This window comes from Rhinolophus ferrumequinum, chromosome 18 (assembly GCF_004115265.2).
Source record: "Rhinolophus ferrumequinum isolate MPI-CBG mRhiFer1 chromosome 18, mRhiFer1_v1.p, whole genome shotgun sequence".
Lineage (NCBI taxonomy): Eukaryota > Metazoa > Chordata > Mammalia > Chiroptera > Rhinolophidae > Rhinolophus > Rhinolophus ferrumequinum.
In genome coordinates, this window is record NC_046301.1 from 558,537 (window position 1) to 576,079 (window position 17,543).

The window sequence follows — 17,543 nt, forward strand, 5'->3', positions numbered from 1 at the left end:
TTTCCCTGTAGCCAGAGGACCTCTTCCTGCCCCAGATAAAGGCTCTGAAACTGCAGCCCGTGGTCACCTGAGTGGCTGGCGGGTGCTCATTTCTGTCCCTCCCCCTCCCCAGGTTCCTGACCATTCTGGGTGGCGTCTGAGCCTTGTTGTCCTCACAGGCTCTCAGATGGTGCTGGGAGGGTGTGAGGGAGAGCCCAGCGTAGGAACACGCTGCCGGACTGCTTGGCGTGGCCGGAGCCCCAGCAGGGTCAGCAGTTTGCGTGCTTAGGGAGCACAGACATGGAGGCCCGGCCAGTCCCATAGCCTGTAGGTCAATTTGACAGGACGTCCATGAAGATGGTGTTGTTAGCATCTGGGCAGGCCATGGTTCCTTTTCCAGGAGTCACTAGTGGGACATAGTGATTTCACATATTGTCGGTAATCTTTTTGGCACCATATTCCGTTAGCTCTATTTAAGATTTATATTGTAGAGAATCCTGACAAATAGCCTCAACCTGATTTTTATATTGTGATAACGTTTTAGAGTGAGAAAAGTCAATAATTAAAATTTAGGATGATTTTCTCAATGCCTAAGTCATTTCATAAGGCCTATGACATAATTTGCTATGTTGGATTTAGGTAGCCATCATGCTAATTACCAAAAATTACTATTACTTAGAATATTTTATAATTTGATGATTGAAATTAAAATATGTGGTTTTATATAAAAGGGTGATTCTGTGGCTCTGGTGTAAGAGCAAAGGCTCGCTTTTAAGTAACGTTGGACGAGTCCTTTGCCCACAATCTCGTTGGTCCTGTCTTAAGACACAGATTTCCGCTATGACAACAGTGAACATCAGGTCAGTGGGTGGGAGCCATGCTGCTATTAGCTGGACAGTCACTTTTTTCGAGAACCAGGAAAAGGGCCCAGGAGTCCTGGACTGTGCTCAGATCACACCTGCTGCTGCGTCTCTCTATGGGCGTGTGCGAGATAGCCCGGGGCCCGGACAAGGACCACGGTTGCTGCTGTTCAATTAAGAAATGAGTCTCTGACAGCCTCCATGGAATAAATGTTCAGTAAATGCTTACAGGGCTCGTGGTTCTTGGAGACGTCTTGCCTTCTCACGTAAACTATGAGACGCACGTGAGTGTGCCTTCCCAAGACACAGTGTGATGTGGTGGTCAGTGTCCGTAGCCACGGAGAATTCCAGAATCTTCACCAGGAGCACTTTAGCTTTTTCAGTACAATTCTGTGATGGACGTAGCAGCCCCCACAGGAGTGTGCGCCCACGGGGGCTGCGATGGGGACAGCGCCATGCTGGTGCCGAGTGCTGCCCGGGCGTCCACGTGGCTGTGTGGGGTCTCCTGGGTTCAGCGACCTGCAGAGCTTAGGCCCTGGGGACAGCTGTTGGGTACAGTGATGGGCTGGAAGTCATATTAGAGTGACTGGAAGTGGCTGCTTGCTTCCTGAAAACACAGGCACTCTCAGAAAACCTTTTCCTGGCATCTTAACATCCTCCAAACTGTCCTAGGTAAATTATGCTAGATGCTTTCCAGCTCTCTGTCCAGGCATTTGTTGTCACCTATATAACCTGTACTCTTGTTAGATTCAGACATACGACCTTCAAAAATTGTACCAATTATGTATTATCAAAGAAATTATACTTAGAAAAAGTTTTTAAAGTTTTCTCAGAGTGATGAGTTCCTTCAAATGCTTGTAGCACTTTTTACCCGTTGGTATGTGCCCATGTTGGGTTTACTTTTTAATGTATATCTACAACTTCTGCCAAGTAGTAAGCTTCTCGGGGGCAGGTAATTTTTCTCACACTTCTTTATAGTTTTTGGATTTGGCATAACACTCGTGGATACGTGATTGGAGTCAAACGAGTGCGAGACCTAGCTTTGTGTGTATTCCATCATTCCTCACAGCGGAGCTAATGGCAATAAAAGGACAAATAATGATATGGCTGCCGGTGTCGTGCCCGGCCTCGCCCTGTCATTATCGATGACAACAGAGACAGAGATGGCTCCTTACTTCTCATCCAGGTGAAGCTGCTTCCCCTGGTTCCCATAAGTGCTCTGTCCTCACCGCGGAGCCCAGCGGGTAACCGCTTTTCCACCCGGCCCAGACCCTGTGAAGGTCCCGGTGAGCTGCTTCTCCTGAAGGGAGAGTCCGCGCAGAGCTCTGAGGTGCAGGGTGGGCACTCAGTGTTTTGTGAGCTGTAAATGTGACAGCTCTGTCAGGTGACCAGGACAGGAAGAGATTTTGCTGTTGCTGCCAAGGAAATCTGGCTGGGAATTTCCTCTCCTTAATTTTCTCTAAAAAATGTGACTTGGCTCCTCATATGAAAGTATTTTTCCTTTGTATCTTTATTATGTTCTCCATATATAAAATCTTTATATCAGAATGACCAGTGTAATAAGGCAAAGTTACCTTGAAAATATCTGTTTTTTGTCTCTCCAAAGCAAACTGGTTTGTGTTATGTATATTTTAGTATAATTGAAAAAAGTAAACTGGGTGCTAGAATGGAAATGGAAATACCTCCGTAGAGGGGAGGCTAAGTGAAATTGTGGAGCTTGGGGACAGTGACACCTGTGGACAGTAGGTTTCCACCTTTACCTTATGTGGTGGCTGGAGGCTGTGACGTTTGCTTTCCCTGATAGTTGTAGAAAGAAAGGAAATGCGATTTCAGTAGAAGAAAGTAAGTGTTGGCAGCTCCCGCAAGGCTCCTCAGCAGTGTGTGTCCAGGGAGCTGACTAGCTGGGAATAGAGTCCAGACGTCACAGAAGCACAGCCAATGGTAGCATCTGGCTCTCAGACCCTTAGTGTTAAAGTGTGTCTTCATGGGCCATTTCATCTCCTTCTATCTGTACGATGATGTCAACAGCAAGGACAGTTACTCTCTTTTGGGATGTGGGGAAATTGAGGCACATGTGGGTAAACCAAGGTCTTGTAACGGGCTAGGGAGGGAGCCACAAGCCCACGGCCACTGGTGTGGACGCCTTCGTGCCAGCAGTCCTTGGGTCCCCCTGCGCTGCCCCCACCCCTGCCATGCGGGAGGCCCTGGGGCTCTGCCTGCCGCCGACGGGAGTGGCCCCAGCTCAGGCGCCAGCTACTCTCAGAGCCCTTTTGCTAAACACACTTCTGAACACATGGAAGCTTTAAATACACTTTCTAAACTATGGTTGGCGATGTCGTTTTGAGTCATTGTTCTTGTCCCAGCCACATTGTTCTACTTTTTCTTGCAGTTTCATTTTTTTTTTTTTAATTTTACTGGGAAATATTGGGGAACAGTGTTTCTTTCCAGGGCCCATCAGCTCTAAGTCATTGTCCTTCAGTGTAGTTGTGGAGGGAGCAGCTCAGCTCCAAGTCCAGTCGCCGTTTTCAATCTTTAGTTGCAGGGGGCGCAGCCCACCATCCTATGCGGGAATCAAACCGGCAACCTTGTTGTTGAGAGCTTGCGCTCTAACCAACTGAATCATCCGGCCAACCTTTCTTGTTTGCAGTTTCTTGTGTTCAGGTCCTTTCATAGGGACTCCAGAAACACATTTTTTTTTTTTTCCATCCTATTTTAATGGAGAGTCCAAATAAGATATTCTGATTTGGTATTCTTGATATCACATTTTCCTGAAAATATACTTCTAGTTTTCTTGAATCCTTTTGTCTGTTTTATGCTCACCACTCTTTCTTATTTCAATCCTGGGAATTTTATTTCAAAATAGACTTTCCTGTTTGTAACACAAACATGATTTGGCTGTTATTTTATTAACTTTCAGATTTTCAGGCCCGACCATTAATGCCCATTGCAAGATTACGTGACCATTGATTACACTCCCAGAATTTTATGGGTGCATATACTCACTATATGCGGTAACCAGTCTCTTTTCAGGTGTAGCTCTCTGTAGCTTTTTTCTTCATTGGCTCTTAGTCATTGTCACAAACCATTTGAACTGGGCTATGAAGAAGAAGAAAGGCTACATAGTTGGCCAGTGTGCCCACTACACAGAATCGCGTCCATATGGCCACAGAGCCGTCCTTGGCTCTGGGAACGAAACTCGTAATGGAACATTCTGTTCTCTCTCTCTCTCTCTCACACACAGTGTGTAAGATGGGATCCATGTTCACAGATTCAAAAAAAGCTTTTGTTGTCAGCTATTTTTTTCCTCCAAGTCTATACATACGGTTTTTTCTTGAGACGTTTCTTGTTTTAGTGTTGAACTTACCATCTTTGAACTTCAGACTCTGAAGTTCAGATGGACTCATGGACTTGCGTCTGACCAGGGAGACAGAGAAGCCAGGACATGTATGTTGTCCTTTGACTCTGAAAATCAGCTCATTGGGTGACTACAAGTTTGTAAGAGCTTCTGTGTCCCTCAGCATTCCAGGTTAACCAGGGGACATCTTCTTTCTCCATCCTCCATTCTCCGATAAGCGTGGAAAAATGGTGAGAATTGATGTCTATAAAATTTTGTATAGAATGGAATTATTATCTCATGTCCCAGTAGAATTCCAACATTAAAATTACTAGCTGGTAAACACACACACACACACACACACACACACACACACACACATATCTGAAAAGCATGATGAAAAGCATTTTCATCTGCAATAAAATAAAGCAATTTTTAAATTTTTGAAATAAAATTAGTACTGATATTGTGTCTCTATGCTCATTTATCTGGGGACAGGTGGTGTGGAAAGGCTGAACATTAGTTGTCATTTTGTCCTGAAACTTGAAGGAATTAGGGCATAAACATCATCAAAGCTAAATCTTTGTATTATCACTTTGCAAGCCTATCCAAGTCTAGTATTGCATTTTAAAGGAACTAAGTTTATAGTAAGACAAGCGTTTTGGGAGAAGAGTAAAATGGCACACATGGCTCTAAATTTCTCTTAGTAGGACAGACTTGAAATTTCATACAGAAGGCCCATCTTTTTCTATCCTTCTGAGTTAAATTGGATGAGGAGCTACTCTGGCAATAATATTATAGTTAGAATGGTTCTGAGCAGTCTGCCTCTTACCTCAGACCTCACAGCACAGTGTGTGACTTCCACAGCCAGGACGCTGGTGAGACCGTCGGGAAGACCTCCCAGCCATGGTCCTTCGAGGCAGACATCACGAACAGAATGAAATGTGGAAATAGAACACTAAGTAAAGCTTGGTAATGAAGAACTATTGGAAACCATCTATTCCTCTCTGGCTCAGCAGGTGTCTGGGTATCACTGTGAGCTCTAATCCTTCTGGAGGTACCATGATGGGGGTGAGGGGCAACCTGAGAAAATGATGACTGAAATCTCTCTCTCTCTCTCTCTCTCTCTCTCTTTCTCTCTGTCTTTATAACTCACAGATATTTTTTTCAATTTAATTTTTCCAGCTTTTATCAAGGTAGAATTGACAACAAAATTGTAAGATATTTAACAAAACCTAATGATTTGATATATATATTCGCACTGTGAATGAATTTCCCCCTCGAGTTAGTATACACACCCATCACCTCCCATCTTTGTTTTTTTTTTTTTTTTTTTTTTTTGGTGAGAACATTTAAGTTCTCCTCTCTTAGCCAATTCCCATTATACCGTAGTGTTGTCAGCCCGTCACTGTGCTGTACGTTAGATCCCAGACCTTATTCGTTGCATAACTGGGAGTTTGGGCCCTTGTGCCAACCTCTCCTCACTCTCCAGCCCTTGGCAACCACTTTTCTACTCTCCATTCTATGAGTGCAAATTGTGTATTTGTTTTTAGAGTCCTCAGATAAGTGACCCCACACAGCATTTGTCTTTCCCTCTCTGGTTTAGGTCACTCACATCACGCCCTCCAGTGAGTGTTCTCTCAAAGGAATGGGTGTGAGAACCACTGTGGGGGCGCTGAGATCGTACACGCAGAGTGGGAACAGGAAGTGGAAGCGTGGCCACGTGAGGCCGGGCAGGAGGCGCATTCCGCAGGGCTCTGGAGCCATGTGAAGGCTTTTGTTGTAAGGTGTTTATTGTGAGCCAATCGGAGTTTGGACACCAGCCTGGAGGAGGCCCCGATGGATGCAACGCTCCCTGTTAGGAGACCATCTCAGGGTTCCCTCTAGAAGCAGGTGGTGCTACTTAGAATGAGAGCTGGTGTTCAGGGGCTGGAGGAAAGCGCCTGCTTGAGAAAGATGCAGTGCTGACGTCAGCACCTGGGAGGTGAGGAAGAGGTGGTGACAGGTGACTTCCGCATTTCTCCCTCACCTGGCAGGGGAGCGAGAACACAGGATGAGGACAGGGTTTGGTTTGGTTTCGTTTTGGTGGGAAGGAGGGTGCAGCTCATGAGTCGCATGTAGACATCCAGCAAGAAGTTTACGGAATTCCGAGCCAGGTCTGGAGCTCAGCGGAGAATTCTGGGATGGAGTGTAGACAAGACGGGTCTCCCAGCCCAAGTGGCTGCAGGGGCCGTGGACTTGAATGAGACTCCTGAGGCTCTGAACAAGGGAGGCAGAGGTGGAAGAGGTCTGGGTTGTCAGGAAAGTTTTCTTATTGAAGGAAATAAAGTCATGAAGAAAATTTGGGATATATGGGGAAAAAAAAGGTGTTTTTTTTTTAAATGATACTAATTGTCCAGAGGACTCTGGGTCCTTCCTGTCAAGTGAGTGAAAATAGCCGGCTTGGAAGAGTTGCACTGAGAGCCAGTCCAGAGCAGTGAAATTGGCATTTGGTGGCCCCGTGGACCGGCTCCAGCGTATGGAACTGTGGTGCATAAAAGGCAGGGTCACTGTGAGGATTGAAGGAGGCGATAGACTGTTGGAGGCCGGCAGCCTCCACCAAGAAACGCTCTCTGCAGCAGTGCCGCCTGTGACCCCGGATGGGGACGCACTGCCCAGTGACAGATGGCCTTCCAGTTTCGGCCTGTAAAGGTGCTTACAGCTGAACACCCTGATTCTGTACTTACGTGATTTAGTAAATCTTCACATGCCACAACCGAGACAAAGACATTGCCTGTGGGCACAAACCAGGACTTACCCTTCTCAGTTAGACCTGTGAAGACTGTCCTTTGAAAGGGTAATAGTTGTTATCATCTCAGTGGCCATGACAGTGGTTGTTTGGGGCAGACATGCTCCAGGAAACCCATCTGACCAGTCAGCCTGGTTATTTATTTCTGGGGACATTTTGAAGCCGACACATCCAGACAGGACAATGAGAATATATTTTTGTTTGACATCTGGATGGGCCATACTTCTGTCCTGTTGTGGGTGAGCTTTGAGGAATATAGTCTTCCCTCCAAATGACTTAGGTCCACATTGTAGCTTTTCTGTTTTGAGATCAAGGCTCTGTGCACCAAGACTTTTTAAAGCGGATCAAACACTTTCAGAAGGAAAGTACCCTCTAGGTGGAGCTTGGTGGTCTCTGTCTCAGTAAGGATGTCTGTCACACTGTTTCCAGGAGCAGGGCTCAGCCTTGCCACTGCAGATGCAATTGTAGTGCGTTTCTCTGGATGAGGACTGTCCCCTGACACAGAGACCCCACAAGGGACAGACCCAGGCACTTCACACAACCAGCTTGGTATCCGCTGTCCCTTGTATGAGGTCCAGATTCTACATGGCAGCCAGCACGTGTCCTCTGATTTCAAAAGCATGACAGTTTCCCCATCTGTCACATTTCCTTCTTTCTGTGGCTGCCCAAGTCCAAGTTTTCTGTCATGGCTCTGAGCTGCTTCTGGGTCCTGCTTGTCACCACCCGATTCCTGCTGCTAACGCTGTTTCCACCGGCCCTGAAAGCCGTGCTGACAATCGATGTAGTTTTAACTATATGCATATAGAAATCCTTTGCAAATGCGAATATACTTGTATTTCCAGGTATAAGTGATGAATAAATACCCCACAGCACTCTCCGTCTACGTGAGCGACGGTCCCAAGTGAGGTCTGCGTGAGTTCTGGATCATTACATGGCCAGGATTCGTTCTCCCAGGTTCTGTCTTTGGCCGGCTGAGAACTAGCACGTGCTGAGCATCTGTTAAGTCCTGAGTGTGTCACGTGGGGCTGGCCGACTTGTGTGGCCATCTTTCCTTTCTCGGTCCTCTGGGAGCCCTGCCCCTCCAGAAGCCTGGGGAAGAGCTTCGAAGGGGTCGGTCTGTACCAACCCCACACTCAGGAAGGGAAGAGCTCCACATTGTGGCTTTCATTGCCTGCAAACTATCGTGTCGCTCAGACATTATGGAATCACTTTGTGTGCCCAGTCTTGTTTTCATTTCTCTCGGCATAACCAGTACACTGCGACGTGCAGTGGGACCTGGCTTAGCTCTCACACTGCTGATATCACACAGGAGGTAGGAATAGCACTGGGGTGATCACTACTGAGTGACTGAGAAAACTTACAGCAAATATTTTGGAATAAAGGAGCAGGACACTTTTAATTTGCAAAATTAAGAAAAAATGTTTGAGCTGCAATGGAGTGTGTGTATTGCATCCTGCTCTCGACTGTGTGTTTTAGTTTTTGAACTGGCGCACAGAGTTCGCTCCTCGTTAAATGACAGAAAATTATTGACACTGCTGATGGGAGCGATCATTCCATTTCGTACGTTCACAGACTTTCGGGCTCACGTCTCGGCATTAAAGCGTGCCATCTGGCTGCCTTCTGTGTTTCCTAATGAAGCTCAGGCTGGCCGTGCAGTTGTTGACGGGACTAAAGGAAGCGGGCCTTAGATGAGTTGGCCCAAATGCACCATGTGGTGTTTGGATGTGTTAGGTGCATTTCAAAGAGTCGGAGCAGCACTTTATTTTCTCGGAGACAGTTGGGTAGAAGTAAGAAACCTATTTGGTAATCGTTAATTTACAAATTTTTTTGGTATAATGTGCAAGAGAAGTAATAGAGTTATAGCTTTTTTGACTATTTTAATTGGGAGAGTCAAAATTCTTTGATTCTTCATATATATATATATATATATATATATATATATATACTCAACCTCAAAATAATAAAACAATAAGCAATTACATTATCGCTGTGGCTTAACTCAAAACAACTATTTCAGGTTTATGGATCTTGCTGCCTCCGGGGACCGTAAGAGCGTCCCCCAGTGGTTATTATTGACTTAATTTTCTCAGTGTCCTGGACCTCTGCACAGTCGTCATTGTCTTTGCTTTTGGGGGCGACACGTTTCCTTTTGCTTCTAAGCTGCTGGGTCATTTATGAAGTTGCTCAAAAACACACATTTTTAAAGCACTCGTTATCTATGCCACACAAACTATTACATGTTAAAGATTGAACCTAATAATCTGTGTTGTTCAGTAATTTGAAAGTCTAGAAAAATTTATTTAAAAAAAATGTATCAGCAAATTAATATCCATTCAATTTTAATATAAAATATTCCATCTCTGATGCTGAGACATTTTTGCTATTTCTATAGAGAGTAATCAGGGCACAACATGTGCAAATTTAATTTTAGTTTTTATTTTTAAAATAATTTATTGCATGCACCATAAAGGCGTTACTGTAGATAGCACAAACTTTTATGTGGTATAGTGAGAAAGCATTTAGTCCAGAGATAGATCAACTTGCCGTTTCTGTCAACAACTCAAATAAAACTTTGCATTATACGCGCAAAAATAACGAAGGAAGAAAACCTACATGGGATACCTTACTTTGCATTTGCCACTCACACAGAAAATAATTATTTTAAAATCTCATCACTTGGGAGAGCAAATTTATTTCCTTACTGAGAATGATCCACCTGCCATTTTGTAGTTTAACCTTATTTCTAAAAATCTGTTTCATGTTTTTTCTGCATATGTATCGTTGGGTTACTGAATAATATGCTTAGAATGTAATCAAATAAATTTTACTTTTAATACTTTTATTTCTGTGATATACTTTGTGATATTCCAGATTTCCTGGAAAATGCTTTATTGTTAACTAATTGCAATCGTATAATCTGTATTGTAGTGTAAATGTCTGTATAGCTAGCGTGTCTTCAAGTGCAAACCACAGCACCTTGCCTGCTTCCTGGGTGAGCAGAGAGGGACCTGCTGGGCTCTCATGGACACAAAGCTCACGTCCGCAGGGTGAGCTGCCATGGTTTTTAGGAAATTAGATTAGCCCAGTAGTTTTCAGAGAGATTGGTATCTGTCAGTGCACTGGAGTGAGGAACTTGAAATACGTAAAATGGTTCACGTGGCATTTTATCCACGAGGAGTTGAAAGCAGGGATGATGGGAGATGCAGTGGGAACACAGTATTTTCAGTGGTGTTTCTGATGGCTAGCAACACCCAGATGGGATGAAATACCCTCAGATTTGCTGCTAAGCCAGATGGCAGAATGTGTAGTGGGAAGGACACGGGCTTTAGAATTAGCTACATGTGGATTCAAACTCCAGCTCCACGTGTGAAACTTGATACGTCCTTCTTCTTCTTCTTCTCCTTTTTCTCCTCTTTCTCCTCTTTCTCCTCCTCCTTCTTCTTTCTAGTTTCAGGTGCACAATAAAACATAGTGACTAGACTTCTATACCTCACAAAGTGATCACCCCGATAAGTCTAGTACCCCGCTGACACCATGCATAGTTATTACAATATAATCGACTACCTTCCCTATGCCGTACTTTACATCCGGTGACTATTTTTTTAAACTACAGTTGAAAGTCAATATCATTTTATACTAGTTTTGGGTGTACAACACAGTGGTTAGACATAATCTATGCAGTGATCCCCCAGTGAGTCTAGTCCCCACCTGGCACCATACACAGTTATTCACATATTATTGACCATAATCCCTAGGTAAACTTTACACCCCTGTGACTATTTTGTAACTGCCAATCTGTACTTCCTAATCCCTTCCCCTTTCCCTCCCAGCCCCAACCCTCCCACTTGGCAACCATCAGCCCAGGGGCCTTCTGATGCCCATGAAGTTTCATTTCCTGAGTTGTGCAGAGATACTACTCACTTCACTGGGCTGCTAGGTGAAATAACAAGCACAAAGTGTGTGGGCTTCTCTCCTCACGACCACTGCCCTAAATCTCTTACCCACTGGAAATAAAAACTGGAAGAATTCTTACGTCTAAGAGAACACTGGGACATTGTATATCATGCCAGTCATGCCAGTGCCACCACTGTCACAAGTCACAGCTTCCCGGCTCGTTCCCCAGTGAGTGGCAGAGGAGAAAACAGAAGAAGGCTCCTTTTCTAACTCCTGGATAAAAACGTGGGTGTTCTCTGGGGCAGCCTGACCCCGTGAAGGGGACAGCTGAGGGGTATAGAAGGAGCCCTGAGCTCACAGTGCGTGGGGCTCAGACCCTGACCGCAGCCCGTAAGGGTGTGTCCGTGGGTGCAGGACGATGGGCTCATCGGTTCAGTGTCCGAGAAGCGTGGCTGTGGATGGAACAACCTGGGGTGGTTGCTAAATACTGCACCGACTTAACCCCCTTGGGGAGACTTAGGACATTTGTCACCTTAGTGTCATGTAGTGGGTGAGCTATGATTCTTCAAAGGGGATCTTTGGAGAGAAGAAGGTAGATAAAATAACCTGTAGTATCCTAACCCTGGTAAAGACTTGTCCAGTTCAGGCCATCTGAGAAAATCTGTATGATCTTTTAATTAATGAAATGAGGTCTTAACCACCAAGCAAAGGTGTAATTGTATCTGTTGTTCTTTTGCCTTCAGTATACCTGTGGAGTATGCGCAATAGTCTATTTTTGTGACTGCAATTAGTACCCACTGGGTTTTTACATCCTTTGCAGCTGTGCATTTACGATATATTTAGGGACATCATTTGAATCATCCTGACCTTGAAGCTGAGGGATAATTTGGGGGTGCTCCCTAACCTGTCCCCCTAAGGCTAGTTCAGATAAAGCTGCTGAGGGTCGTTCCCAGCCAGTGCTGGCCAGTGTGTGGTGACGAGCCTGCTAGTTGCAGGGCTGTGGGGGCTGCACACTTCAGCGCTAGGATCTTGACACTGACCTTCCTGCGAGAGAGGCTTCATCCACAGGGAAGTCTGCGTTTGCCAGGGTCAGAGACAGCGCTATTGATGGGCAGTCCCGTTTTCTCCTGTTGTAATTGGTTGTGTCATTTGTTGCTGAGTTTTCCAGTCGATACGGAGAGTATATGTGATACTCTTAGAAAACTGGCCAGTGGCACACAGAACTAAAGGGATTAGACAGACCGTAAGCTGCAGTTTTCAGACTCTGAGCCCGTAGGTTGCTTCCTCTGAGCAAATATCCAAATGCCTGCTTCACTCACTCCTTCTTAGTGATATGAAGACTCTTTCCCAGTTGCAAACACATGACTTCCAAACAGTGATGGCACTTACAAACTGCCGTTCCACCAGAAGGTCCCTATGTCGGTCCTCAGGACACAGTTCACTCCTCAGACCGTTGTCATGTGCTTTGGAGCCAGAGGACACGGCCAAACAGGTATGACTGGGTCAACACCACAGCTGCCCTGGTTAGGATTTTGTTTCTAGAGTTTCTGGGTTAGGTGGTGTTTGAAGACAGTTATGTAACTAGAAACTGAAAATGACTGCCTAGGACACGACTTCCTTTCCTAAAGAGAAAGGGAGCAGCGCAGGGTGAGTAGGGAGAGATGTGATTAGCGAGGTGTGACCTCGTGGGACATGTGTTAGCCGGCTGATGTGCAAGACAGATTGTCTTATAACTCAATGGCTTGAAGCAGCAGCAAACATACCATCATGACAATTTCTGTGGAGCAGGACAGCAGTGGCCCCTGTGCCAGTATGGCTGAGTCTCTCCTGAGGGTTGGTGGAAGCCACCTGATGGCCAGAGCATTGATGCCCATGTTGCTTTTCTCACAGGGCGAGTTGGAGTGAGTTGCTGGTGGAGGTCCTTCTCACTTGCGTCTCTCCACGGGCTGCTGGGGGGGGTGCCATGGTGGGCAGCTCGGTTCCTCCTGAGCTGTGATCCGAGAGACAGCAAGGCAGGGCCGTGGCTCAAAGCCTGGCCTGCAGCCCCGTGCCACCAGTCCTGCCTGCTCAGTGCACCTGGTGAATCACAGGGTGGGCCCCCATCCAAGAGAAGGGCACTTGGCTCCACCATTTGAAGGGAGGAGTGTCCAAGAATGTAGAGATGAATTTTAAGACTGCCACGGGCATAACAGGACCTTCGGTCCTCTTGTGCCTTGTCCATTCAGCCGTCTAACAAGTACTGACTGGACACGTCCAGTGCACCGCGTCCTGTGATGGGCGCTGACAGGCCTGTCAGAGAGGGTGGTTGGGCAGGGCGCTCCCAGCACCGCGCATTGCCTGCGTCCATTCAGCTCCCGCTTCCTCCTTACTCTGCTACTGGAGGGTCCACTTGGTGTCACTCAGTGTCTGGGCTAAAACTCTGTAGCTGTAAAATGATAGATTGCCCCTCAGCTACAGCATTTCATCACTTAATCACTGAAATATACCAAAGCTCGGCAGCACCTGACCCAAAGTAAGAACAGATGGAGTAAGAGTGAGTGGTGTGCGGAGAAGTTAGTTAACACACCAAAGGTTCCACAACCGCTTTCCTTCCTTCCACCTGTGCCTGGTCTCTGAAATTCCCTAGGGTTCATCTTAGCCGGTGGTCATATTACACTTGAATTGTAGTTTTCTGTGTCATCTGTCCAGCTAAGAGATCTTGGAATTATTTTTTAAAACATTTTTAGACCTCAGAATTTTTTTCAAGATGTATTCTTGCACTGGCGCCTACTCCTGCTCGGTAATTTTACTTACTGTCCTTTTACTATTCACTAGACTTACAAGGCTTCAAGAAAAAATTTCCCCAGTGAAATACGCACCTGCAGCAAATACACTCAGATTTCCCATACATTCACCACATTTCTTGAGAGGCAGGGAAAACGAAACAGGAAAGAAAAGACGTGAAAGCGGCTCACTTTCTCTAGATGTTCGTTCTGGGTCCATGGAGGCCTCCTAAAGTCCCCTCAGACCCCTGTGCTGAGGCCGGTGGTGCCCTCTGCAGGTGTTGGCTCCACGCTCGTTAGCGGACTCGTTTCATTCACGCTTCTCTTTTGGCAATGGCAGCATGTGTTCAGCCGTCGGTGGTTCCAGACACTCGTGTTCTGGGAATTCTGTCGTGCTTCCTGCTCTTGAGTGCAGGAGTGGGGCTGCATCCATGTTTGTTATCCCCACACACTCAGTCCAGGGCCTGGCTGGAAAGTTCTAGAACAAACGTGCTGTGCTTCAAACTGAATAGTAACACTGACTTTTTTTTTTAAATAAGTTTCAGACATTTACATCCCTCACAAAGTGATAACTCCCCTACTCCAAGCAACACTGACTCTTAAGATAAAAGTAATTTCATATGATCAATCACTTCAAGTCATCCAATTGATGAACCTTCATTTGTCAATTTAAACTTAGTTTTCAACTCAATTTATAAAATACCAGTGATTTTTTAAAGTCCGTGACTACCTGATAATGTTATGATGTTCCCACAGTAAGTGCTATCTGTCTTGTTTGTCACCGTTTCCAGTGATGGCCCAGCTGCCAGTGGCTGGGTTTAGCAAATTGAATAAATGAATATGAGAATTAACAAATGATAGGATTTCAGAATGGCTTTAAAAATAAGATGTTTGGTATAAACTATGCTTCTTCAGTTAGAACATTGAAATGTAGATTTTTTAAAAAAATTTTCAATCAGATTTGCAATTTAACTTACGCTGGAATGAGTAATAATTTATACCTTGCAAGGTGCTGACTAACTTCTTGTACCGATAATGGGGTCTGTTTAAATAGTTTATGAGTTGGTACATACAGAAGATACTATATAATATTATTTTGCATGTTTACTATATATAGTGAGAATTCCATATGATATAGAATATATAGATATTAAGATACTAAATAGTTTAACCCAGTGTCCGGTGCTAAGAATTGTGCATCTCTGGTGCTGAAATGAAGACAGGAAATGAGGCAGATGTTTCTTCCATATTTTTTTCTCCTCGTTCTTTTGTACACTGTGCATGGGGATTGGTTTTACAGTAGTAAATCCATGTGTTATTTCTTCAATGTGAATGTATGCTGTGTGTCACCATTTCAGAGGTCGCCTCCTAACATTCTCTCTTTCCTTGTCCTGTTCTCTTCCCTGGTTTAAACGTCACAGATGACTGACGATGTCTTTTTTATTGTCTGTCCTCAGAATGGCTTCACTCCTCTGTATATGGCTGCCCAAGAGAACCACATCGATGTTGTAAAGTATTTGCTGGAAAATGGAGCCAACCAGAGCACCGCTACCGAGGTGAGGCTGCCGGCCACAAGCACCCGTTGTCTCCGTGCCCGCCACATGGGGCCTGCCACCTTGTCAAGAGCCCGTGGGAACCCAGTGCTCACGCTGTGGCCGGTTACACCGTTCATTAGCTTCCGCCCTGACTTGGGGTTCACGTCACTGCATTCTCACATGGAATCACACTCCCGTCAGTTTGCCATTCTCTGGGGTGGGGAACTTTATACTTTCTAGAAGCAGATTACAGTGAATCCTGCCCATGTCTTCCCACCAGTATTTTATCTTCATTAGGATCCCAAGCAGTTCCTTCCAGAATGTTTTTCATGACCAGAAAGGACTCGTAGGTGTTTGTGTTAGCACAGCTTTATGGGGAATATGTCACCAAAAGAGCTGGTCACATTTCCTGAAGCCCAAATGGTGACATGTAGTGTGTGACTGGTCACGGCCACCATGGTGCATACCATGCAGTCACTCCCACGTCAGACGCTCAGGTCATGAGGTTGTAGTGGGCCACCATCCACGTCACTCCCCTTCCCCGCTGTGCCCTCCACGGCAGGACGCTGAGTGTTTTCCTCCTGAGTTCGGCCCTGGCAGGGGGAGGAGCAGGTTTTTAAGGAATGTTCCAGAAGCTTGTGAGCTTGGAGACATGCTGCAGGGGCCACTGAAGGTTGGGATGAGTGACAGGGGTGGGTACCGGAGACAGTCCACACGGGACAGGCCTCCCTCGCCCCTCCAGCCAGCCCATGCAGGCTTCGTCTCTCTTGGTTCATGATCTGTGGCTCTGCTGAGAAAACTTTGAAACTCCTGGCCTGGTGTTCAAGGTCACCCAGAAACTACCGAGATGATTTTCAGTGTCTAATCTGGCTTCCTTCCTAGAAAATTAAGTCTTTAGGTGAGATAAACAGGAACTTCCTCTATCCTGTATGGGGGGACATGTCATTACAATTGGGTAAATCCACGTCCATTCCCTTTGAGAGAATACTTTAGGGAGTTAGTTGCAGCAACTTTCTGACAGATAATTCTTATTAGTTAAAAAACCCCCAAGAAATTGCTGTTAGTGGGACTGTGTTTCCTGCGTGGGACTGGACAATGCCACTGCGCAGTGTGAAGTGATTTCACGTCCTCTGTCCAGCCCACAGATTTCCCCTCTGACCACATGAGCACAGCATGGTTTTCCTGATTGGGCCATTTTTTCTGAGGCACTAATTCTGTGCCTGCTTGGTATGCAGACATCTTCAGGCAAGCTCAAGGGAGATGGGAGACGATGGCAGTGCTTCACGGGCTCTGGGAAATGTACCAAAATAAGGCAACATGTTTGTTTTCCTGTATTTCCTGGAAATCAGAGTCCTTTACCTAGAGAAACCCTTATGCCTCAGAGTTCTTCTCCTCACTTCACACTTAACATCTCCCGTGTGTGCTTGGGGGACACCCGCCTCCTCATGGCCCTTCCGCGTGGCCCTGTTGCATTTCTGTCTGTCCCCAAATACCCGTTTCTGTGCCTTGCAGCGGCGGGGGCCTCTTTACACTGAGACTCAGAAAATTCCCCTCTCTTTCTTCTCCCTGAATGTTGCCCAAATTGAAGGCTGAAATTCAGTCTGTGCTTTCAGAAGATGCCTACCTCTAAGAAACAGAGAGTTCACGCTCCTAACACAAGCAGTCGCGGTGTCGCGGAGGGCAGGACGTGCGCAGTGTGATGGTCATGCCCAGGGGTCTGTGGTGAGGTTACCTCGGGTTGTCGCAGTGCACACACTGACGTCCACGTGTGACTCCCTTTCTGGCCCACCGTGCTCCAGGTGTGGGCAGTGCTCGGTCCGGTTTTAGGAGGCGTGGAGGGAGCCAGCGCTGCAGGGGGCAGGGTCTCTCATCCCAAACATGTCTCTCTGGCACGAGGAGGATGTGAGGCTTGTTAATTTTGCGAAGCAGCAGACAGGCTCTGAAAACCAAGAAGCTCCCCTCCATAAAAGACATCACACTGGGAGGGAACTCTCCACCTGCAACGTCCCCCTGGCTGTACTGGGAACCAGGTAACCTCATCTCTAGAAACGCTTATTAGTGAGAGGCCAGGACTCACCTGCATAACTACCACCTGGATTCCCCTGCTCATCTGTTCACCCCCCACGTGACTCCCCACCCCCAGCATGTTCTGTCTTAGGGGTGTGGGGGTGGCTGCAGCCCCTTTGGCAAGTTACTCAGTGTTCCTGGGGAGACATGGGTACAGAGGTATATGTGTTACTAAATGGCTTGTTTTTCTCCTGCTAATGCCCTGTTTCTCCGAAAATAAGACCTAGCCGGACAATCAGCTCTACTGCATCTTTTGGAGCAAAAATTAATATGAGACCCGGTATTATATTATATTATATTATACCCGGTCTTATAGTAAAATAA

General features: G+C 46.1%; 1 protein-coding gene across 50 annotated transcripts in view; it reads left to right on the plus strand.

Annotated features, from left to right (window-relative positions):
• The window catches only part of ANK2 (ankyrin 2), a 382,806-nt gene that overhangs the window by 250,855 nt on the left and 114,408 nt on the right, over positions 1–17,543 (plus strand). For all 50 annotated transcript variants that reach the window (XM_033133572.1, XM_033133577.1, XM_033133570.1 and 47 more), the window contains one exon: positions 15,075–15,173. In XM_033133572.1, the coding sequence (XP_032989463.1) occupies positions 15,075–15,173 (99 nt within the window). The remainder of the gene's footprint in view (positions 1–15,074; positions 15,174–17,543) is intronic.